The sequence below is a fragment of the Rhamphochromis longiceps genome, linkage group LG7 (genome assembly GCF_057381845.1).
Source record: "Rhamphochromis longiceps isolate RC_006_pf linkage group LG7, R_longiceps_female_GT1.1, whole genome shotgun sequence".
Classification (NCBI taxonomy): domain Eukaryota; kingdom Metazoa; phylum Chordata; class Actinopteri; order Cichliformes; family Cichlidae; genus Rhamphochromis; species Rhamphochromis longiceps.
In genome coordinates, this window is record NC_140563.1 from 36,226,604 (window position 1) to 36,252,424 (window position 25,821).

General features: G+C 40.7%; 1 protein-coding gene across 1 annotated transcript; it reads right to left on the bottom strand.

Annotated features, from left to right (window-relative positions):
* Window positions 1–932: 932 nt before the first annotated feature.
* gfi1b (growth factor independent 1B transcription repressor) lies at window positions 933–5,767 on the bottom strand. Its single transcript, XM_085413529.1, has 7 exons — window positions 5,597–5,767; window positions 5,298–5,398; window positions 4,810–4,989; window positions 3,206–3,420; window positions 2,917–3,054; window positions 2,356–2,521; window positions 933–1,527 (listed from the first exon to the last, which is right to left on the bottom strand). Exons 2-7 carry the CDS (start codon window positions 5,389–5,391, stop codon window positions 1,349–1,351), a joined length of 972 nt encoding a protein of 323 aa, XP_085269655.1. The 5' UTR covers window positions 5,392–5,398; window positions 5,597–5,767; the 3' UTR covers window positions 933–1,348.
* Between the last annotated feature and the right edge of the window lie 20,054 nt (window positions 5,768–25,821).

The following is a 25,821-nucleotide window of genomic DNA, read 5'->3' on the forward strand; positions in this document are numbered from 1 at the left end:
AACTGTAAGACTGGAGTCTTGTAGCGTGCCAGCTGTTCATTTTTTCACAGTCTTTTAGGCCCATGCATTGTGGATATAGATGCATGCATTGAACAACAGAAACTATTCGTTCTAATATACCAGTAACGATCCACTGAAAAACTGATATCATCATATTTACATCACAGCATGGCAGGGAAGGTGGCGGTGGGTGGGAGCTTCAACTTTGGGTTCACTTTAAATGTTCACAGTGCTTCTTTAAGTTCTTGTCAGATTTAAACAGAGCAGGTGAAGATCTGATTTGCATTTAGCAGCTTAAACCTAACAGGTTTGGTGTTTGGGGAGGGCGGTGTGTCTTCGTTAGAATCGCCATTTGTTTGTTGAAGTAAATCCAACAGGCTGCCTGGGTGTGGTTAGAGCTGAGTAAGTAATCGGTACCTTTTCAACAACCTTTTATTAATCCCTGTATCCCATTAGGCTGAATGCACTGCAAAGGCCATTTAAAGGTGTGTAGGGAAAACATACAGTATGGCGGGGCAGACGGTTTGTGTTATTCTGATTTTTACTGAGATTACAGAGCTCCTTTTTGCTCTTGAACATAAAAACTGGACGATGTATTTGCTTCTAACTTTCCTTTAGCTGCTTTCTAGTCGACTCTCTGGAACGAATGGCTCCCTGCGCTTGGATTTGCATAATGTTCTGGGTGTTATTTGAATGCAGGATAACTCCACTACACACTATATCTAGTCTTGCGAGAGATTTCCACCTGGGGCCTGAGTCACAGTTTCATCCTGTATGTGTTTCTAACTATGAAAAGCAGAATAAACCAGTCAGGAAGGGAAAGTATGTTACAATGTTCATCACACTATGTGTGTATTTTACTGTGGGGTGACAAAGGACCAAGTATTATATTTTGCCTCATTCAAAAACAACAACCACAGACATTTGAGATTGCTTCAATATTTATTGGACTCTAAGCAATGGAACATTGTAACACTGCAACAACACAATGAAAAGTGCATCAGAATAAACATTCATTCATATCTTGAAAGATTTCTTTCAATGTAACTTACATAGTGCCTTTTAACCTTAACTGGGTTCTACTGAGCACTTCATAATGTGTTTCTCATGTGCCCATTCACAGTCACACACAGCTGCCGTGCAAGATGTTTGTAGGCCAAGAGGATCTTCCCCAAGGACACCTCAGCATTCGAAGGGGTCAAAGGCTGAGCCCTCAACCTTGTGATATGTTAAGAAAATGCTCTACCAGTTGAGCTACAGCTTCCCCCAGTGTCAGCATATTGTTAAATATTATTTATCACACAGGTTAAAAAACAACAACAACAACAAGAAAGAAAACACTTCCTCTTCAGTTTATGCCATGCTGGCTCTCGTGGTGCCTGCGCAGATCAACCTTGCGTTGGAAGCCCTTTGAACAAATGTCACACCCGAAGGGCTTAAATCCTGTGTGTTTCCGGCTGTGTGTGATCAGGTTGGAGCTTTGGCTGAAAGCTTTGCCACAAACTTGGCATTTGTGAGGTTTTTCACCTACAAAAAGAAAATGAAACACACAGAAGAACACATGCCGTAAGAAATCTACACCAGGGATATCAAACTCATTTTACATCATGGGCCACATACAGCCAGCTTTCGTCTTATGTGGATTGGACCAGTGAAACTCCCCTTTCTGTCAGTTTAAACAGCATTTTACAGGAGAAAAAGAAGCACAATGTCCACAATGCATCTCAGTTTTTCTACATGAGAAAGAAATACTGCTGGAGTGAATGAAGGAAATCTGTCAGTACAATTAAGTAGCTCACTCCCCACAACTCCCCAAATCCAAAATGTATGCCCTTATACATATTTCCCAAACCTGTCAAGTGGGCCAGACTGGAGTCTTTGCCAGGCCAACTCTGGCCCCTGGGCCTTAAGCTTGACACCCCTGATCTGCACAATCAAAACTTGGACAATTTTCAAGTGATTTGTATAAAACTGTTATAGTTTTCTTTTCACCGCTTTGGTAAAATCAGGTTTTCCAACATTACCAAAAATGGTGCCAAGCGTTTTCGTCATACAGATAACGTTTTTCATTAAAACCATGAGAGAAGAATCAGGCCATTGTTCAGATTTGTCAGAGACATACTGGCAACAAATATAAACTAAAGTTCCTTTTACAGAGCTCTGTGAAGAGGAAACCCAGATATGCAAATCAACAGGATATTTGTTTAAGCTTCTTTTTTCTGATTTATCAGCAGTTATATTACTCCTAGAAATAGTCCCTACATGCTTGACCTGGAAAGCAGGTGATTGCTGAAGATGGATCATATGCAGGGTCACACTGATGGTCACAAACTGTGAGAATGTTAAGACATTTACCAGTGTGTATGTAGGTGTGCTTTTTCATATCAGATTTCTGATGAAATCTCTTGCCACAGTACTGGCAGGGGTAAGGCCTGGTGTCGGAGTGGATAAGCAGGTGTGTCGAGAGCGTGGATGAACGCTTGAAGGATTTGCCGCACATCTTGCACTCGAAACTTTTTTCCTGATCAAGGACAAAGACAAAAAAAGTGAGGCACAATAATCAGTTAGTGAATAAATGTCAGAAAAAAATTTGTCTTTAAAAGTTCATTCCAATAATTTTAGTAGATTTTTGGGATCTTTTGATGGGGAAAATTGTAATAAAGGAAATGTATATGTTCACATTTCCTTCATTGTTTCTACTTTAAATGATCAAGAGCATTTTACGAATAGGAACTATAGTTGTGTTCACTAAATGTAAGCATGAATCTTGAAAGCTGTCAGCATATCAGACAAGTAGAGTAAAAAACTGAAGCCTAATCCACACTAAAGATTTAAAGGCCAAGATGTGTTGTCCTCTGCATATTCAGGTCCCTAAACTCTTTAAACACTGAAATAATTCCTGCTTCGTCAGTATACCTGAGAGTGGACGTTCATGTGCTGCTCCAGGCTGACAGCATGACCAAATGTTTTTCTGCAGATGCTGCAGCCAAACGGCCTCATTCCACTGTGAGACCTTCTGACATGAACCTCCAGTCCATGGGAAGTTGAAAATACCTAGAACACAGTTTGCCCATAATTGCACTCGTCAGTGGAGTCAAAGTGACAAAGTGAAAGCCGTGAAATATGTCTGCACCTGACATAACAGCTTCGCGAGCTGCACAACCAGTTTTAAGCCTTTGATCTTGGCCTAAGCTGCGGTACCTACCTTGTCACAGGTGATACAGTGATAGGTGTTCGAAGAAGGCGAGTAGTGAGTGCTGCAGTCTAGAGGCTGCTGAGGCTGAGGACTACGGTTGATGTTGGTGCTGTACAGGTTACTGGCATGCTGCAGCACTGTGGGGCTGAAACTCATCTGACGGAGCTTGTAGGAAGGAGACAATGTCTCCCAGGCATAAGGTTGGAAGTCAGCCAAGTGAGGCTCTAAAGGGCGCACACATAAGAGACAAAAAAAAGCATATCTTATCTTTGTTATAGATGCCTTTTTAAAAAGTTTGCATCAGGGGTGTTTTTCTAGTAGCACAATTTTTTCAGTGTGATGGTACAAGGTTTATGAAGACTGAGCTGGGGTTCATTGGAAATAGTTTAAAAAGGCTTGAAAATTGTTTGAAATTCAGCGAGTTCTAATGATTTTAACTGTGAATAGACCAATAGTCTCTAAAAGCATGCATCAGATGACATGGCTGCCACGTAACAACAGTACACATATGTTGGATTCTTTTAGGTAGCAGAAGTTAAAAAGCTTCAGCTAACCTAAAATTCAACTAATTAGAAAATAGTTGGCAGTGAAGCAAACCACTGTAAGACATGAAAGGGCCAATCCAGCCTAAAAATATATTGCTTTATATCTGTTAAATCACACCCATGTCATTTTTTTCTCAATCTCGTAGATGTAAACATAAGGCTATAATTCTATTTCAGCATGAAAGCATGAAATATTACTGTTTTTCCTTATAGTATTTTTCTTGAAAACAAAAAGGATCCTGTACATTAAAGGTGTACATATCTGTTTCTTATTTGGATAAGATGTAATGCAAAATTGAGTGGAATGCCAGTGCAAACAGAAACTTCTACACATGAAAAACAAAGCCAAGGTGGAAGTGCTGGATACCTCCTAGCATGAAAAACATGTTTAACAACTGATATTAAAACTTTATGCTGACAATGGAGCTGAATATTTTTACAGTGCATTCACCTATATACTGGGGTTAACTGGACTGCTGTCCTGACACACAGACAGCTTTTGTGATGTTAGTGCTTTTTCATGCTCATTAATGGAACAATTTTCTTTTTTTTTTTTTTTAAAAAAAACACTTTTATTTATCCCTTAAGAGTAAATCTTTTTCAGAGTAGACTTGGCCAAGACTGCACACCATTACAATGTTACAAAATAAAAATCAAATTACCTCAAAACACATCAAACAAAATATTATGTCAGAGTCAAAATAATACAAAAACTAGGTCCAGCTTATGAATAGCAGTTACACTCTTCAGTTACAGTAGTCTGATTAATAATCTGATTGATAACCATGTGGTACAGACCAAAGAGTTTCTACTTCAGGTTTTGTGAGTGAAATTAGTGTTTTGTTAGTTAGCTACTCAGTCTAAGGGAATAACCTTTAACCCTTTTTCAACCCGAATATGCAAATCTTTAATAAAGAAATAAATATATAAAACTGTGGTCAAAATGCCAACTTTGAAGCTTTAAAATGCTTTCCAAAACTAATGGGCCACGTCTACTTCCACCTCTGATATGCAGTCTCTATTCCAGCCTAGTCTTTTGACTTCCAGATGGCAAGTTTTTAAACTTACCTGGCAGGTAGTACGGCTGTGTCTGAGTCATGAGAGGTCTGCTTGGCTCTGGGTGAAGCGGTAAGGGACATTCAAGCTCCGGTTCCTCCTTAGTAAGTAAGCGGGGGGCTTCAGGGGAAGATTGCCCCTCTGACTTAGGCCTGTCTGAAATGTCTGTGGTCTGAACGGCTGCTGGGATTTCTGCAAATCCAAAACAAAGTGAAGTTCGGTTGATTAGAGAGAAAGTAAATCTAAATTAATATCTTCTTTTGTTCAATTAGGTATTTTCTTTAATAAGAAAAAGCAACAAATAACATCAGAAGTTTTTTTTTTTAAATTTTAAATTTTAAATTTGCAAAACAAATAAAAATTTGTTTAAGACGGCAAGGAGATTTGGGGTTGCGATAAAAAGCAGTTACATCCCGCAGCAGTAATTTCATTTAATTATTTTAATAGGGCCCCGTTCTTCACCTATTCAGATCAACTCACTTCTTTTTTTAAAGACTTACCAGATGTTGCGGAGGCCTCCGAGTCATCTTCATCGAAATTTTTTTGCCTGTAGGAAGTGAACTTTTTGCTTCTTACCATAAACGACAGAGGCATGGTGATCCTAGACCGGAAAAGTATAATAATTAAAAATAATTTCTTTTTTAAAAAGGTGATGCTTTTACGTAGGCTTTTACGTCAACGTCAAGAGTATAACAATAAATAAATACACTTAAACTCCCGGAAATTCTCCTCTTATTTGAATTTTAATGATCTCAAAGCTTCACATGAAATGATTTCAGTGCGTCTAATTATTTCATACCGTTAAAAATCCGCGAAGATTAGGAAAAAAGAAAAAGTCCTCCTGCTGATTTTTTAGCTCCTCGCAGCTTCTAGAGACGAAAACAAACGCAAACGGGGAGAAAAATAACCCAGTTAATATTTCCTTTTTTCCTGGAAGAAAAACAAGTTTCAGAGGAGAGATGCGTCGATTCCAAAAGTCTTTGAAAAGCAGTGTAAACCTATCAGGTTTATACCTCCCGCTCATCCCCCCTCCCTGATTTTCAATCTCGCAGCGGAATCTGACTGTGGTTTTAGCCAATGAAAAGGCCAAACGGCAGGTGGAAATTTGCTTAGAAAAACACAGGGCCTTAGGAACAGTTATACAAAGCACACAGTACTCACAGTACCAAAAACAACAAAAAAATGCCGGAACTAAAGGTAAAATATATGTGCAGTAGGTTTACAGGCAAAAGACCAATATAGTGATATGCTCGGCGAATTATTATTTGTTTCTTTTTTTAAAAAGGCTTTTAGACTTCGACCGTCACCAGCAAAGCAAAACCAAATTCAGCTAAATAAAAAAAAGCTTAAAATAATAAATATAAACTGGAATTTGAAATTACAAAACGAATTAATTTAATAAATAAATATTTTCATCGCTCCGTGTTTGATTTACAGGATTTAATTGCAGTAAAGATGTATGATTGCGTGCAAGATTTAAACGGCTAAAAGATCCTATGAGATTGTAGGACCTCCAAAGATACACACACCAAACCAGTCCGGAGATTAACCGTGTTGACTCTTTTTGTGTACTTTTATCGAAGCTTGTCTTTATTCGTGTATGACAGATTTCCCGGCAGTCTGTTTTAGATTCACACAAGAGGAGGTCCGAATGACAGGAGACCTATAATGTGAGAGGTCTGGGCTTTTCTGGTTGAAATGAAAATATCAGCTTATTAAATCGCATAACTGTCGTCAGATTAAAGGAAGGAGGGAGAAAACGTTTTGTGGAGAAGGGCGAGAAATGCGAGCGCGCCATCTTGTGGATAACGTGTGCATTTTCAATGAGGATCATATATTTTTATTCGGATGTTACAGTTTTTCTCGATTGGCTTGGCTCATTTCTTGAAACCGAGATGACACTCTCAAAACCATAAGGTCATTTGGCCAAACAGTCTTACAGTTCTGCCCAACATTTTAGCTCACTAGCAAAATCAAATATCTGTCCCCAAACTCTTCGTCCATGCTTCAAAAGCAGATTCCTTTTCCATATAAAAGGTCAGTACAGTCAAAATAGCACAGATCCTTCTCAAGTGCCTTGGCACATGTGCATTCATTTAGTGTTTTTGTCAAAATAACCTGGATGGTTTAGCACAACACCATGGATCCCCTGCAAAAGCTCATATCTCTCCCAAAAGAGTTTATCCATGTGTCAAAACTAAATATCCTTCCCATATAAATAGTCAATGCCCCCAAAATGCATTATACCTTTGGAATTGTTTAAGCACTGCAAGTCAAAATGCTTAGACGTTTTGTCACTGAGGCACAGGTCTAGCAACAGAATACCACTATGAATAAAACTAAAAGATTTTACAATAAAATCAGCCTCCAATAAACCACTCATACTCAAGGAAACTGTAAACATTGTCATTCGTACAAAGAAATGTTAACATTAGAGAACATACTGTGAAAAGAAAACATATACAGGATTCTGTAAATGTGAACAGTTATAAACACAAACAAAAAACAAAAAACCCCCACAAATAACCCTAGCCTACCATACTGTACATAAAGTTTCAGAACTATAGTACAGTAATATTTTCAGTGGTCGCCATTGTCACCCTCTCTTTCCTGGCCACCATCCTCATCCCCCTGGCCATCGACGCACTGCTCTCTGTCAGAGTTTCTCTCAAATGGTACCCTGTAAATCTGTTTCATGGTCATCTGATGTTTCTTCAATACCCGGTCTATTGTGGAGATGCTGATAGAGTTTATATTTTGGAACATTACATTGTCTAGCAGGATTGCATTACGAATCTGTCTCAGTGTGATGGCATTATTTGCAATGACCATGTTGCATATTTCTCGTTCTTGTTGTTCATTTAGAAGTTTTCTTCTGCCACCCACTTGAGGCTGTCGTCCAATCCTAGACATACAAGTCAAAGGTCAACACTGTAAATTTGTTATGAAATGAGTTACCAATGTAATTGTACTGCTGTTTTATGGTACTAAAAGTGTGATGCACTGCACAGTGACTGGAATACTATTCACAGTATTTTCTCCATTTGTTTTCTTTGTCATTGTTATAGTATCATATGACATCACATGAAGATATTACAGTACTCTAGGCCTACACACACACCAACACTGAATAGTTCAATAGCATAGTTCTGTACCTGTTTGCCCTGCGAAAGGTTTGGATGATGGAGGAGACTGTAGACCGAGGCACATTAGGCTGCACTCGGCGACCTGCCTCTGCCATTGTGAGGCGATGGTTTATAACGTGGTCAATAAGGGTGGCCCGGATTTCATCTGGGACATCATGGTGCCTCCATGCTCCTCGGCCTCTTCCCCCTATTCCTCCATGCATTCTCACTCCTCCTCTTCCTCTTCTTCTTCCTCCTCTTCCTCGAGCAGGAAGTTGCTGTTGTACTTGGCGAGGTGCTTCCATGTTCACACTGCAAATGAAACTGGCCCCGGGCCAAGCTCTGTCTATATACATTTGGCAGCAGCCATAATCATAGACAACACCTGTCAGGTATCTAAACAACCTGTTTGATTGGTCATCTGAGATATGGGAAACTGCTCCTTCGTTAGTTCTAATTTCACCTGATTGATTGTCAAGTACTGTCATAACTTTATCAAATGTTCCAAGATATTCTTTCATGGTATTATATCTTTGACTAATTTTGACAGTTGAACAGACAATTGTGCATATGATGACTTACACAATGAAACCATGCTGATATGTTTTGGAGTGAGTAATCATTTCACTGAAAAATCAACTAATCAGTTTAGATCGTCAAGATCTATTAATTTGGAAAATGTGCTAAATGTGGGCTCATTGTGCTAACTGTAGCTACTTGTACATAATCATTTGAAAAGAAGCACAGAGTCACTTGAGACATGTGCTAAAGTATTTGCAATTTGATAAAACCAATGAAAAATGACATTCTGTTGTGAACAATTGCAAGGTGGTTTGGAGATTTGTCCATGTTATTTTGAGAATGTCATCTCGGTTTCAAGAAATGAGCCAAACCAATCGAGAAAAACTGTAATTCAGATGTTAAACAGATTAAATTGAACATCTATTTTTGAATGTGTAAGTTTTTCTGATTACGTTTTGTTGTGTGTATTGTGTGTGTTGTTATATCATTTTATTAAATTTAATACATCAGTAAAACATTTGGAGTAGACTTCATTGTACAAAACAAACTCAATAATAATAATAACAATAATAATAGAAGTATGAAAATCTCACAAACCTGCATTTTATTCACAACAGAACATAGAAAATGTATAAATGTTTTAAAGAAAAATTTATTTTTGCAATTGATGGCATCAACACCTCTCAAAAAAGTTAGGACAGCGGCATGTTTACCACTGTGAAGCATCCCCTCTTCATCTAAAAACAGTCCGTTAACATCTGAGAACTGAGGAGACCAATTCATACACATCTTCTAGATTCTAGAAACCTATCTGCTCAGCAATGCAAATATTTTCAATCAGTGGTCTGCAGTGCTGGCAGGCCAGTTCAGCACCCAGACTCTGCTGCTATGAATTCTGTGCCGTTAGAATAGATGCAGTATGTGCTTTAATATTATCTTGTTTAAGTATACAGGTCCTTCCCTACAAAATTGCTGTTCTAGCAACATTTTTTGCTCTAAAACATTTCTGTACCTTTCACTGTTGATTCATTTCCAGACTAACTACTGTATTTTAAATCTGGCTGATGCCAAGCATGTCCAAGAGATTTCTCCAGATTTTCTTATTCTTTATTATTTACGGTGTCTTATATGCTGTGCTGTAGATAGTCAAAGTCTTCCCAGCTGTTCCACAATTTGTAGATGTGTTTTTTTTGTTTTTTGTTTTGGTGAATGTCTGTCCATCTTTACTTCTGAGAAAGTTTGTATCCAGTCAAGTCTCAGATCTGCTGCCAGATCTCTTTTTTTTCTGGCCTTTTGTTGCCCTGTCCCAACTTCTTTTTGAAAGATATTGCTGCCATAAAGTTCAAAACATTAAAATATATTTTCATGAAATAACATTTAATATGATTTCAGTGTTCTGATATAAATAAAATATGGGTGTATGAGATTTGCATTCTGTTTATTCACATTTACATAGCATCACAGCTTTTTTGGAACTGGTGTTGTACACACTGCATACTATAGATACAAACATCCGATCACCTTCTGCACTACATCACTCCCAGTCACAGGACAGATTAATAAATAATGAAGAAATGAAGAAATGCAAAGATTTATACAGTGATGGTAATAAACATTAACCATCATGCCCTGACTGGGTAGTTTTAGTCTACTCAGTCATGTCATTCCAGCAGTGACATTTCATTTGCTGTCATGTAAAAATGACTATGAATGAGTTAACCTGTTACAATATGTGAGACAGATAGTGTGGATTCTTTATGTATTATTCTTTTATAACTGAACATACACACAATGGACAAAAACAAACAAATGGCCTACTGTACCCTCATACACACAATAATAACATGGACTGAACCACCACCTACAACTACTGGCACTTTATATAACTACTGTATAATTTATCCATATATCTCACTGATCTCAACTGCACTACTGTAAATGCTGTATAGACAATCAATTATACTGTACAAGACAATATTTATAGTTCTACACTGTTTATTAATACTCGCAATTATATATTTATAATCTGCTATAGCTTTTCATATTTATAACCATACGTATACTTGTTCATAGCCTGTACATAGCTTGCACACTCACTACAGTTAGAGCCTGTACATACTTATAGTATATTCATAACATACCTTCATACCATGTACATTGTAACACATCTATCCATCCCTCCATACATATATATACATATATATACATATACATATATACATACATATACATACATATACATATGTACATACATATATACATGTATACATACATATACATACATATATATATATATATATATATATATATATATATATATATATATATATATATATAGAGAGAGAGAGAGAGAGAGAAATAGATAGATAGATAGATAGATATATCTAGATATAGATAGATAGATAGATAGATAGATAGATAGATAGATAGATAGATAGATAGATAGATAGATAGATAGATAGATAGATAGATAGATAGATAGATAGATAGATATTTGATTCAAGTTTGACTCAGTCAGACAGAAATATTATAATTCTGCTCATTTATCAGTTCTGACACTTGTGAGACTTCATCAGAGGTGTAAGCACCACAGCAGATGCTTTTGTGTTAAAGTAACTGAGGATAAAACACAGAAAAACATGAAGGAGATTTTCCCGGCCTGGCTTTTTATAGTAGATAGCCCTAAAAATATTCTGCAATGGAACAAAAACGAAAAACACAAACAAACCCGTGAATCAACATATGAACATTACCTGATGGTGCTGAAGTGAAGCAGAACAATGTTACAGAGGTTTAATTAGAGATACAGCTAAGTGTCTTGCAATTTGGCATAATTCGAAAAAGTTTACTTTAAATTTCTTTTCTTTTTTTCTTTTTTCACTTTTTTTTTCTTGTTCTGTTTGGTTCTTTAGCCATCGGAATTGATGTCTGAAGGCCAACAAAGATACCCAACAGATTTACTTTACCAAGTGGATCATCACGGCCTTGCCGTATTGGTCCATTCGATCGACCTTTGTTGTTATTATTTATTTTATTGTATTTTATTTTCAGTTGTTACAGACCGGACAGACATGGCTGGGGGATAGGATAGGGAGAAAGAAAGATGAAGGAAAAGAAAAACAGAGGGGAAGAGGGACAGTGAGAAAGGACACTTAACCCTTTAAAGACGGTCTGAACCCCGTAGAAACAGACGTCAGCGCGAACGATCGCATGTCCACCATTACCTGTCCGAAACCGGAAGTGAGGTCATTTTCGCGGAAAATGTAGTTTTTTTACTTGTAGGCCTTAAAAGCCTATACTGGTGTTTTTATAAGTCATGTTTGACTTTATGCTTTTCTGAATAGTTTCTGTGATGCTTAGAACTCAAATTGCACTGCTTAAAATAGTTTATTTTGATGCACATGCTGTTTTCTTTGCAAATTTGCATCATAGGATTATTTTTCGTTTATCCTGCAATATATAATAATAGGTATATCTCAAAAATAAAACTAGGAAGACACTCAAATTAAATTTCCTGTGATTGTAAACTATTTTTTGCAACTTTTTTGTATTTAAAGTTTCAAGGGATAAACCTCTTAAATTTCTCCAAGTAGAAATATATGTAAAAAAACCAAAAAATTTTTGTAGTTTATTGCACTTTTTTGCAAATTATGTAGTTACTATGGCCTTAATGCATACATATTATTAAAATATGGGCTATAACAGTTGTATTGATGTATAGCAACTTGAAATGCTCCCAAAAATGGCACTACCGCATTTAAAAATATAAAGTAAGCTCTGGCGGCCTTGGTTCGATGGTAGGTCTTAAAGGAGAAATTTAAGAGGTTTATCCCTTGAAACTTTAAATACAAAAAAGTTGCAAAAAATAGTTTACAACAACAGGAAATTTATTTTGAGTGTCTTCATAGTTTTATTTTTGAGATACACCAATTTTTATATACTGCAGAAAAAATGAAAAACAATCTTATGATGCAAATTTGCAAAGAAAACAGCATGTGCATCAAAATAAACTATTTTAAGCAGTGCAATTTGAGTTCTAAGCATCACAGAAACTATTCAGAAAAGCATAAAGTCAAACATGACTTAGAAAAACACCAGTATAAGCTTCTAAGGGCTACAAGTAAAAAACTACATTTTCCGCGAAGATGACGTCACTTCCGGTTTCGGGCAGGTAATGGCAGACATGCGATCATTCGCGCTGACGTCTATTTCAATGTGAGAAGTGTTATGAACAGCTGATGAGATCGGCAAAGTATGTTTCTGGAATATTATGTTTTTGCTCCTGCAAGCGCTTTTTATGCAGCTTTTGCAAAGCTATGTGTGGAAGGAAACCGTGACCGAGGACAAGCTGATGGCATAACTCCTCCGGTTTCATAGCAAAAAAAATTATTGCGCTAGCTTACATGGTTCCGGTTCTACAGGGATTTAAAAATAGTTACGCAAAACAGAGCGTGCCCGCTCCAAATCGGTTTTAAAGGGTTAAAAGAAAAAAAATCTCCCAGATCACCTGTTGAGAAAAAAAAGGAGAAAACAAACAAAAAAAGAGAGCAGCATAATAAACACAACACCATCGCATTAATCTAGCCAAGTGTAAATAACAGTAAATACTAAATATTGAATGTTGTTGTGCAGCAGGCAAGACTGACAGCGCACAATGTGCTTTGAGGTAGCAGCCAAGAAGGGTGTATTTTGTGTCTATGAACAGTGAACACCCATGTGCACACCTGTGTGCATGAATATAGACCTGATACCGACCTGAAATATAGACAGAGACAAACAGGCACACACAGACACAAACGTGCATTCCCAACCTCATGCACACATATACAAATACTCAGCAGTCACCCAACGTAAAGACAGACACAAATGGATATTGTACACACAATCATACTCCCCAAACATACTTTATATTCCAGGTCCAGGTACCCTCGCCCCCTGAGGGGGAAACTGCACCTAGACCCAGGAGATGTTACCTTTTCCCCCGGGGTGGAGCCAAGCAGACCACCCCCAGCTCCACAGCAGCAGGGAGGCCCCACATCCCAGACCCCAATCGGGCAGCCAACACCACCTCCCAGCCCCTCCGCCCCGATGGCTAACAGAGAGGTGTGAGAAGACCCCATACCTCCCTCCTCATGTGTAGTGTTGCTGTGTGTTGTTCTAAAGTGTATTTAAAACACGGGAGGACATCGTGCTGCTGCCAGAGAGCAGGCCCAGTTTGGGGTTCTGGGGTTGCTGCAGGCCCAATTTTAAATGCATGTCTACATGCACCCCCGCCTCCTGGAACCCACCAAGGCAAGGGGGCCCAGGCCCATTCAGACCAGGGCCCACGGCAGCAGCACCGCCAAGCCCCACAGGACCCAGGGCAACCCACCCGTCCCAACCGCAGAGGAAACTGTACCCACCCCATTCAATCCTCTCCCAGACTACACAAGACAATAGACACCCAGGTTAAGTTTAATCTACATCTCTCCTATGTCACTCCCCCACCTGCAGAGTGAACTTCTGCAAGCATGAAATAACCTCCCTGCCAGTTGAAGAGCCCCCCAGTTTGGCCGATGCACCAGGGGCCCCCTGCGCCAAGGCTGAGCCCCCATGCACCCACCCCACAACCTCGGCGACACACCAACTAGGTCCGAAGCCCCCAAGGCCCAGCCAGAGCCCCAGCACGGAGGTGGAGAACCCCCAGAATCCCAAGCCCAGAAAACAGAGATTTGAGATAGGAAACTGTTCTTGAAATACACTGAGAGACAGAAAGAGCTGTGCAGGAAGTGTGATTATTTTTATTTTTATTTTTTTATTGTGGTGGAAGCAAAACAGCAAAAGAGGGGAATCATGTTGATGTTTATTAAACGTGAAGTGTAGTTTGGATCTTCTTTTGCTGCTGGTTCAGTGAATTTTGGTTAGTGACAAAACCTGCAGCTTCAGAATCTGTGAGCTGCAGGCTTTCAGCCACAATGGCGTGTCTGTGTACATGCCGTCGGGTGAGAAAGCTGACATCTCACAGATTCGTCTGATGTGTCGGGTCCGCGCTTCTGTTTACATCTTTGTGTGGAATCAGTTTATCTGCTCTCATTTACTGTATTAGCTGTTTGGTGGTTGTTGAAATAGTTTTGTGAGGTTTAACCTGAGATTCTGGCAGTTTTGGTAAAAAACATTTCTATTTAAAAATTGATTCAGGATTTAATGAATCGATATCTCTTTATTTAAGCTAAAATTGATTTTAACTGGAAAACTGATTATCGAAACCTACCCCTATAAACAAGGCAAACTCTTTTTTAGATAACAACTGCTGCTTGTGGTTGCTTGAAGTTTTCACCTTGGAAAGGAGCCAAGTTGTCCAGCACCTAAAGTATAAAAGTTTACAAACTTTTATAATTTATAATTACACAGGGACTTTAAAAAAAATGCAAACACTTCATTAAGAAAAAACTAAAATTTAAGATGTTAGTCTTGCATAGAAATCAGGAACCTCTTGTATATTTATAAATACTATGTGGATTAGACACTATTACATATCTGAGTTTTAATAAAGAGAAATAATGATGATGATTAATTTCCCTGTATATTCATAGAGACTTGCATGACACATTCCAGTGTTGTAGTGATATGTTGTAGCTGAATTCCGTTATCCACTAATATTGAGAAAATGACACCCTAAAATGTAGACTAATGATTAAACTGATGATTTCTTGTCAGTTAGGCTATTTTTGTCTCATCCCTGTGTCTCCTGTGAGTGTCTGTCGTGCCCTCTATGTTTATTTACTTCCCGTCTCATTACGTCTCTGTTTCTGCTGTCTTCCCATGTTTTTCCACTTTCCTGTCTTCCTCAGTCCTTTGTTGGTGCGCCTGTTAACCCTCCCATGTGTCTCTGTGTTCCTGGTTTAGACTTTTCATGATTAGGTCCTCGTTTAGTTTGGTTTCCTTGTTTTGTTCAGGTTTGGTTATCAGCCAAAACAAAAGGCACGATTTTTGTTAAGTCTAGTCCAACCCCAATAACTTTTGTACACAAAAACAAAACACACAAAAAACCCTAAATGCCTATAACTGTATAAACAATTTTTTATTTTTTTTATTTTCCAGGGACTATGTTGCTGGGGGGGGGGGGGGGGGGGGGGTCCCCGGGGGGGGTCCCCTGGTAGTATGGCAAATTAGTCCTGGGTGAGGTTTCAGACAAAGCGATTCAAAAAACCCCTGTGAGAAGATGATCAGGCAAACTGTTCGCCCAGCAGAGTCTGAGGATGAGGATGAGGGGGACGACTCGCTCTCTCCAGGGGTGAGGTCACTGAATCAGTTAAACAACTACTTGGCGGCAAGACGCCTGGGGTGGACTCAGGTGGCTGACAAATTAGGAATTCGAGAACAAAAAATTCCCAAACAAAAACAATAATGACGCTGGAAACTTGGTCTTTGGTACACCTATTCCTGGGACAATTGAGACTTCCCTGGTGAAGGCACAGTCTCCTTGACACACACATAGCTGCAGGATAGAGAAACAAAAATGGCATTTTTTGAGAGGGTAAAAATGACCAGTTGACTAAAATAGTTTTTTTCACCATATCAATTCCCTTGGAAATCACCACTCTGTGATATTTATTCATAACCACTGCACCAAATAAGAATAACATGCAAAGGACCACTCTTACTTCCCTACTCCTTACATGCAATCAGTTGACGCAGGGTAGTAATGTGTGGACAAACTGATTGATGGCAGACATGGCACCTGTGTTGTGTCTTCCTGTCCAAGCCTGCGGGGCAGTCAGCACACCTGACAAAGGGGGACTACTGCTTTCTGCTGCCACTGATCCTGCCACACCTGCAAGAGTACCAGGGGAGGGGATGTCAAGCATGCTACAGATCAGGACTCTGAGTTGACGTGACAGATTTGAAGAGGGGAGCATCTGCTCTGTCCATGGTTTGATAAGTGCCAGTGCCAAAGCCTGCATAAAGGCCTGCTCTGCATTTGGTTGTCACCTCTCTTCATCACATTCTGATTGTGAATGATCCATGAGTTTATCACACCAGTATTGATCTTGCCAGAGAACGCGCAAAGGGGCCATGTCTTTGTTTTTCTTCCATAGCCATAGTGAGCGCGCAACTGTTCAAAAATATCAACACCTCCCTTTGTTTGATTGTAAAATGTAATCACTTCAGGCTTGCAAGTAGGTCCTATGCTTGGTTGCGCATCCATGGATGATAGGGGCAGGAAAACCTTCTTTCTTGAAGCTTTGTCAGGGAGGAAGGACACTAAGGTTAGTTCTTTGGTGAAGACAAATGCACTGGAGCCTAGCATGCGATCTCCCTTTAGTTTGCTTTTACTGTACCCTAAAAAAGATATTTAATCGGCTAACAATTGCCAAGTTAATCAAACCTTACCTATGTGTTACTCACTAGCTGGGATGTCAATCCCACAAACTGGTTAAAAAGCTAAGCAACTTGGGACTCAGTAGCTCATTGTCAGTGTTGGGAAGGTTACTTTTAAAATGTATTCCATTACAGAATACAGAATACATGCCCCAAAATGTATTCTGTAAAGTATTCCGTTACGTTACTCAATGACAGTAATGTATTCTGAATACTTTGGATTACTTAATATATTATCGTGCTTTTTACAACAACGTGAATGTACTATTGCTGTGTGATTTATTACTATTACTGAAGGTCCGCGACTCCGAACTGTAGTAAAGGGACCTCTGACTAATACGGCGGGGTCCCTGTCGGCTCGTAGCCGAAAAATAGCTTTACTTTGTTGTGTGGGTCAACTTTTCTTGACAGAGAGAGGCGTTGAAAGACTGCTCCAACGGAACTTATTGTTTTCGGAGGAAAACACGAACACGGTGTACAGTCGAGTCTTAATAGCTTACTTACAACTGGGCTCGTCAGGCACTCTGTTTGGCTGCAGTGGTTATTATTATATTTACATGCTTCCAGCTCCCGTTTTTCCTCGATGACAACTCGTACCTTTCCACTCCCCTTTTTCTCCCTCCTCGCGCTCACAGACCCATAACGTGTATGGCAGTCCATTCTCCCTGCAACACGGACTACACTGCCCATGATGCTACATTCTTTAGAGCTATGCTTGTAGCATTCTGCCTATTAGCTTAGCACAACAACAACAACAACGAAAAGGCCTCTCTCACCCAGGAAGCACACAGTCGCAGAGAGAGAGAGCGTCGCCCTGTAACCATGGCAACCATAACGCTGCCGCCTGGAACAACAGAACGTAGCTGTCAAACAAAACCCAAACAGGCCTGACCCGCGACAAAATGAAACAGGAAAGTACCGCAGTGTAATCCATTTATTTCAACAAAGTAACTGTATTCTGAATACCACCTTTTTAAACGGTAACTGTAACGGAATACAGTTACTCATATTTTGTATTTTAAATACGTAACGGCGGTACATGTATTCCGTTACTCCCCAACACTGCTCATTGTGCACCTGCATATTGGACTTCCTGAGCGACAGACCCCAGAACGCTAGAATAGGAGAGCACATCTTCTCCACCCTCATTCTGAATGCAGGCGTTCTACAGGGTTGTGTCCTCAGTCCCCTCTTATACTCACTTTTTACCCATGTCTGTTCTCAAATTCACACCAGTAGCACCATTATAAAATTTACTGATGACACCACTGTCATAGGACTGATCGAGTACAACAATGATTCAGACTTTCGAGAGGAGGTTCAGCATATGAAGCCATGGTGTGACAACAACCTACATCTGAACACAGCTTAAGACCAAGGTATGGAAGCCTGTTTCTGCCACTTAAAAAATAATAATAATAAAAATAAAATGGATCCATAACTCGAAATTTTGAGTTAGCGCCGTCAATCAGTAATCTACGTCAATGACGTCATTTCCTTGTTACCTGGAAGCTGAAGCCCTCAGGTACAAATGCTGCAGCTAAGCTACCGGTATTACGTCCAGTCTTGAATGCACAGATTGCTGAGTATTTTCAGCGTGGCCTTGTGTTATTAGCTGAATCACATGGCGTTACTATCAGCAAACATACTTGCGAATTTGTTGCGATCCGGTTTTGAGTGCACGTTATTCTGCGCCATATGTTTCCGGGTAACAAGAAAGTGACCTCATTCATGTAGATTACTGATTGGCAGAGCTAACTCAAAATTTTGAGTTATTAACTCGAAATTTTGAGAAAAGTAACTCGAAATTTAGAGTTATGGATACTTGTTTTTTTTTGTTTGTTTGTTTGTTTGTTTGTTTGTTTTTTAGTGGCGGAAACGGGCTTCCATACCAAGGAGATGGTAATCGACTTTAGAAGAACAAAGTGATCTGAACACTCCCCCCTCTACATCAATGGGAAAGAATTACAAAGGGTACAAAGAGCTTTAAGTTCCTCGGGGTCCATATCTTGGCCGACCTTACCTGGTCCAAAAACATTTCCCACCAGGTAGAAAAAGCACAACAAAGGCTGTACTTCTTCAGGAAGCTGCATCAGGCCAAATTACCCCAAAAACTACTGCTTAACATCTACTGCTCCACCATTGAGACCATTCTGACCTACTGCTGTACACTCTGGTTAAACTGCTGTACTTTTGAGGACAAGAGAAAATTACAGCGGGTGGTGAGGGTGACAGAGTGGCCAATTGACACTACATCAGAATCAGAATCAGAATCAGAAACTTTATTGTCATTGTCATGAGAACAACGAAATTAAGAATGGTCCCCGATCATTGCATCATCCCTAGCAATATCAAAATATAAATAAAACAATAAAATTCAATAAATAAAATAGATAGAATACTTAAAAATACTAATAAGATATAACAGTAATACATTCACATACATTCCCACACACATGCTTCAGACCGTGCATAGATTAACACAAGAGTGGCGTGATGGACATTTTTTTGTAGTATTCAGATGTGTTATTGCAGTTGGATAACAGCTGTGTTTGAGTCTATTAGTCCTTGCTCTGATTGCCCTGTACCGTCTGCCTGAGGGCAACAGTTCGAACAGGGAGTGGCCAGGATGTGAGGTGTCTTTTATGATGTTTTGGGCCTTTTTAAAACAGTGGGCGTTGTGTAGAACTTCCGGTGTGGGGAGAGGGCAGCCAGTGATCTTTTGGGCGGTGTTAATGATCCCTTGGAGTGCTTTCCTCTGAGCCCCTGTGCAGCTAGTGTACCAGATGCATATGCAGTAAGTTAGAACACTCTCAATGGTGGCTCTGTAGAAGGACACCAGCAGTCTCTGTGTGATGTTATTCCTCCTGAGAATTCTCAGGAAGTACAGTCTCTGTTGGGCCTTTTTCAGCAGCTCGGAGGTGTTCACACTCCAGGAAAGGTTCTCCTCTATATTGACTCCCAGGAAGCGGAAGCTTGCCACCCTTTCTACACAGTCCCCATTTATGAATAGTGGTTGGATCTCTGCCTTTTTCCTTCTGAAGTCTATTATGAGTTCTTTGGTTTTTGAAGTGTTGAGGAGGAGGTTATTGGCCTTACACCATGACGTCAGCTGCTCCACCTCGTCTCTGTACGTAGACTCGTCTCCCTTGGAAATGAGCCCCACCACTGTGGTGTCATCTGCAAATTTCTCAAAGATGTTGCTGTGGTGGCGAGGAGTGCAGTCGTGTGTGTAGAGAGAGTAGAGCAGTGGACTGAGCACACAGCCCTGGGGTGAGCCAGTGCTGAGACTCAGGGCTGAGGATGTGTGATGGCCAACTCTGACTCTCTGTCTACGGCCCGAGAGGAAGCTATTGATCCACATGCAGGTGCTGTATGGAAGCCCCAGGTCTTGTAGCTTGGCCACCAGTTTGTGTGGAAGGATGGTGTTAAAAGCTGAGCAGTAATCCACGAAGAGCATCCGCACATAGCTACCATGCTCTTCCAGGTGAGTTAATGCAGCATGGAGTGCTGTGGCTACAGCGTCTTCCGTGGATCGGTTTGCTCTATAGGCAAACTGGTGTGGATCCAGGCTGCGGGGCAGGGCTGCTGTGATGTGTCTGCGGACCAGCTTCTCAAAGCATTTCATTACCACTGGGGTGAGTGCCACCGGTCTGTAGTCATTCAGGCCGGTGATGTGGGGCTTCTTAGGCAAGGGGACTATGGTGGAGGACTTCAGGCAGAGTGGGACAGTCGCCTGTGCGAGGGATTTGTTGAAAATCCTGGTGAAGATCCCAGCCAGCTGTCCTGCACAATCCCTCAATATTCGACCTGGCACACCATCAGGACCCGCCGCCTTCCTCGGGTTAACAGCCTGCAGCATGCGCCTCACCTCGTGCTCTTCCAGGGTGAGGGTGGTGCTGCTATGGGTGGCGTGTTGCTGCTGTGGCTCCAATACCTCCGGTACCCTGGTCTCAAAGCGGGCAAAGAAGATATTCAGCTCCTCTGCCAGCTCCAGGTCACCGTCCGCAGCTCCGAGATTGATCTTATAGTTGGTTAGGTGCTGGATGCCTTGCCACACCTGCCGGCTGGTATTACTCTTCAAATGGTCCTCGATCCTCCTCCTATAGTCCCCCTTTGCCTCTCTGATGCCTCTCTTCAGGTTGGATCGGGCTGTGGTGTAGTAATCCCTGTTGCCAGACCTGAACGCAATGTTCCTCTCCTTCAGCAGCTGCCTGACCTCCCGGGTCATCCAGGGCTTTTGGTTGGGATAAGCCCGGATCCGTTTGACTGCTGTAACAGTGTCTATGCAGTGTTTTATATAGCAGAGGACACCGTCTGTGAACATTTCCAAGTCCTGATGTTCAAAGATATCCCAGTTAGTCCACTAACCCTCCTTAGAGACCTTTATACTGGCAGACTTCAGCGGAAAGCCAGTATCATCATCAAGGACCCCTCACACCCTGGACAATCACTTTTTCCCTCCTCCCCTCTGGTAAACTCTACAGGTTGGTGAGGTCAAAGACAAACGGTCTCAAACGTTTTACCCACAGGCTGTCAAACATCCATTACCTCCACCCTGACTGGAGGTTAACTGTGCTGTTTACCTTTTTGGACATTTTGGAAATTTTCACTGTAGTCAAATAACATTCCTACTTCCATTTATAAACCATATTTATTATAGTATAAATGCAACCAACATTCCTGTTGTGATATTTTGATACTACGGTTAGCATTTACAGGATATTGTTTTGTAGTAATATTATACAGGAGAACTGTTACTCAATAAGGCCCATTTACTAGTTGTTTTTCTCTTTCTCTGTGACCCAAGAATTGATGTGTAAGAATCACAGGCTGGTACCCCAAGGTCGAAAATACCACAGAGACGAGACCACTTCCTTACTCCCATCCTCCCTTCCTTATGATTTAGAAAAGAGCTTGTTAAAGGCCAGGTGGTTCGTTTCAGAATTCACTAATGAAAGAACTCTGTATTCTATGTCTAGGAGTGTATTTTGCTGGGATGATCATAAATTGTAGCTGAACTGATAAACTACACAAAGGATACTTCTTTGCTCACAAGGCAGGAAGACGTTTCCTTATTTGGTCTGTACCGGTTTGAACTGAGAATCTGCTGACACACGAACCTTTTTTTCCTCTATATAAACTGTTGTGTACTTAATAAACCTTTGAGTCGATTTGGGAAGGCAACCTGAAGCAGTCTGTGTTTCCTTGTTCTCCCAAGCTGCTCCCGACGTCGTAACTAACCCAGCTGAGCGGCATACCTGAGTGTTACTTTGAATAATTAGGAATCTTATAAGGAAAGGACAAAACTCTGCTTATCGGTGCTCACGCCTTGGAGGGAAACCGGGACGGAGATTTTCTCTTCAATTTGGTGTCAGAAGTGGGATCGCTGACGAAGGTAAATATGCGTCTTTCATATTTATATAAAGACCGTATTATACCTCTCTCAGTGATCGACCCATAAAAAACGGGATATGCTGACGAAGTTTCACTTAGTGATCCAGAGAGATACACTGACGACTTCCTTAGTCCCCGAATAAAGTAAATTAAAAGCAGAAAGACACAGGGAGTTGCCTGTTGTATTGCGAGAAGTTGCTCGTTAAGTGAGAAGTTGCTCACCCAAACAAAAATTGCTAGCAATAAATTTAAAGTAACCTCAGCTGTGCCACAGCAAAATACTAACATAAATCCTTCAAAGCGTGTAAACCCCTCTGGAAATCACTGAACATGGGTCAGAATAATTCAAAGACCACAGACAGGTCCGAGAAAAAATCGAAATTAACTGTAAAACCAAAAAAAATAAAATATAAAAATAACGGCTCAGTACGCCTCCCACTTCCGGTCACGTGCAAGCCACGTCCGCGAGTCGGTGAAGACTTCCATGATTACGTATCCAGAACGTGTGGAAGTGCTTATGTGACTGATTTTGTCTACAACTTAAGAACTGTAAGTACAATGCATTCTAATTTCTTTTCGGAGCCCTATCCCGAACGATTATCGCCAGAAACCAGGTCAGTAGAAATGTTGAATACCATTTGCAATAAGAAAAGTAGTCTGCTTCAAAAGTCCTGTAGAAAATACATGATAGAATGCCGCGACGTGATACATCAAATGTTACCACTATGGAAAAAGGGACCGGAACCAGGTGTAGATGCTTTAACATCAAATAAAACTAGTGCAGGCTCTAGCAAAGAACATAAACCTACCGCAGGAAAAGCTAGTCTTGCGTGTTCAGCCGTTCAGCCTACAGCCCCACACCCTTACGATGAGACCGAATTAATAGTCGCTGTAGCAGCTGCACGTAAACAATGTCAGCATTCTGATCCAACCAGCTCAAAAGAAAGCGACGAAAAATCTGAATCACATGCAACGGATCTTAGACACCTAATTGAACAAGATCAGGAAAAACAATATATACGCCGCAAGGAAGAATTAGCAGAACATAAAAAAAGGAGAAAAACTTTTGAAAGAAGAATGTGAGGAACTTATGAGAAAAAATTTAGACGACTATGAAGAAAAACTTTTGCATCAGGCAGTGTCCACGATAGACACCCACATGAAACGCCACGATATCGTAGCTAGAGGTTTAGAGGTAGCTAAAGAAATACCTGTTACCCGAACTTTAATAAAGACTTATCTAAAAGAAAAAAAGGAAAAACAAAGCCAGGATGACAAAGGTCCTTACGCCAACACTCGCGGTAGTAAACAAACAGAACCAAAATCTAGTGACGTCAATGACGCTTACCCCTTTATGATAATAGGAGATCAATGTTGTATTCAGCCCCCTAAAATCTCAGAATTAGTGACAACTATTAAAGAGCTTCCCGATCCTCTTAAAAATCCTACAGCCTTTGTCTCTGCACTACAGAGAAGTACCAGATATCACCATTTGGGTGGTCCGGATTACAGGTACATATTGTGTCAATGCATTCCTGGAGTAACCGAGTCACAACTCATAAGAGAGATAGGTGAATTAGATCCAAAGCATGATAAAGCATCCACAACTGCAGAGTTTTTGTGGGTAAATAATGACAAAATCACAGATTTCTTTAAGAATCTAAAGAAATTCCTGCTAACAATGTCCAGAGACAAAATTGACTTAAATGCAGTAACTATGTGTAAACAGAAGCCTGATGAATCTATCCTAGTATTCATAAAACGCTTTATGCACTGTTGGACAAGCTAGAGGTGCAAATTTAGCTCAGTTTTCCAGCAGCCGCAGACACCCAGAGCAAAAATGAATTTGTGTATTTAATTTAACATAAAGGGTGAAATGTTTGCTGACACTGATAACAGCTTATGTTTTCTCTGCCCTATGTACCGACATGATGGAGAAGGAACAGCCTCTGTGTCAGCTGGACACCTCAGCAGAGAATGAACTCAACATCTTTTTGTCCGGTACTCCATGTCACACACTGTGCCAAAAAAAAACGTGTACAAATACAACAAGCCACACTTTTGTTTCTCTCACACTGTTCAACAACATGATAACTGCTCACACAAGTGAAGGTCAAACAGTGGTTTTGTCACATAACTCAGACATAGGTTATGACATAACTACACCATGTCGACACATAGATCTAACCTACCCTATCCACTGTACTATTTCTGCAGTTACGTTGCCAGCTGAATACCAGAATATGACATTATGGTCTAAAGGTGAGAATGATGTAGGATTCATTGACTGCACACCTTATCACGCACAGCTGAAAAACAACAAGCCAGTATATGTCAAGCAATGTCCCATTTCTGCCGAAAAAGCCGCAGCTCTAGACGTCATCATAGGAGATTTATTGACTACAGGAGTAACAAAGCCCACACTCCTGTCAATTCTGTGCCAAAGCCTAACAAACCTGGCTATGGCGTTTCATACAAGACTTAAGGCAAATAAATGCAGTCATTAGGCCTCTGCCACCTCTCAGACGTTCCCAGCATATTGACATGCATTCCATCCACAGCTACACATTTTACCGTGGTGGATTTATGCTCTGCCTTTTTCTCAGTACCTGTGCATGAAGACACACAGCCGTTATTTGCATTTACACATAGAAATAAGCAGTACACTTGGACCCGTTTGCCCCAAGGCATGATAGACAGCCCTGCGGCTTTCTCAATGGTGGTCCGTGCTACCCTGGACAGCTTCACTCCTCCGGAGGGCTGTACTGGATGACCTCCTCCTCTGTGCTCCGAGTGAGGAACTATGTCAAACTGCTACACACATGCTTCTCCAGCACCTCCAACAGACTGGCCACAAAGCATCTGCAAAGAAAATGCAGTACTGTCAGACTTCTGTTCAATATTTGGGATTTACACTGTCTCACGGAAAACGTTCCATGACTGCAGACAGGGTCAAAGCTGTGACCTCCGTCCCTCGGCCCACTACACAGAAGGAAATGTTGTCCTTCTTAGGCATGGTGAACTATTGCAGACAGTGGATACCAGACTGTTCTTTTCATGACCACATTCTGCGTGACTGTTGTAAAAAAAGACAAGCCTCCTCGAATACTGTGGTCCACAGAAATGACTGCCTCTTTCAATGCATTAAAGGGAGTGCTGACCTCCGCCACTCAAAGGTGCTGCCTGTGGGGATGCCGGCCTGCCTGAGGGCAGTAGCAGCTTGCTCTATCATGATAAGGGACTGCGAGAAGCTCACACTCTCACATGACACTATTCTACACACCAATTACCAGGTCATGACCATTCTAGCAAACATAAATACACAACATATGCAAATCTCACTATAAAAGCAAGCAGCACACCCAATTCGCCAGCACATTTATTGATCCTATGCTGTGTTCTTCTGACCGACAGGTTGGCTCAGACAGGCTTGACGATCATGACTGCATGACACGTATACAGGAATCCACAGCACCACGTCCAGATTTAGAGCAAACACCTATCCCAGACTCAGCCACGGTTTATGTGGACGGGTCCTGTTCAAGGCCGAATGACAACTCATTTCTTTGTGGCTATTCAGTAGTGACATTGCCTGACATCATACTAGAGGCTCACTCAT

What these genes read in the sequence shown, in the direction of transcription:
- gfi1b (XM_085413529.1), bottom strand. Translation starts at nt 5,391, where the DNA reads ATGCCTCTGTCGTTTATGGTAAGAAGCAAAAAGTTCACTTCCTACAGG. An exon ending in ACAGCCGTACTACCTGCCAG is followed by an intron (nt 3,421 to 4,809) that starts GTAAGTTTAAAA and finishes TGCGCCCTTTAG; the next exon opens with AGCCTCACTTGGCTGACTTC. An exon ending in ACATGAACGTCCACTCTCAG is followed by an intron (nt 2,522 to 2,916) that starts GTATACTGACGA and finishes GTCCTTGATCAG; the next exon opens with GAAAAAAGTTTCGAGTGCAA.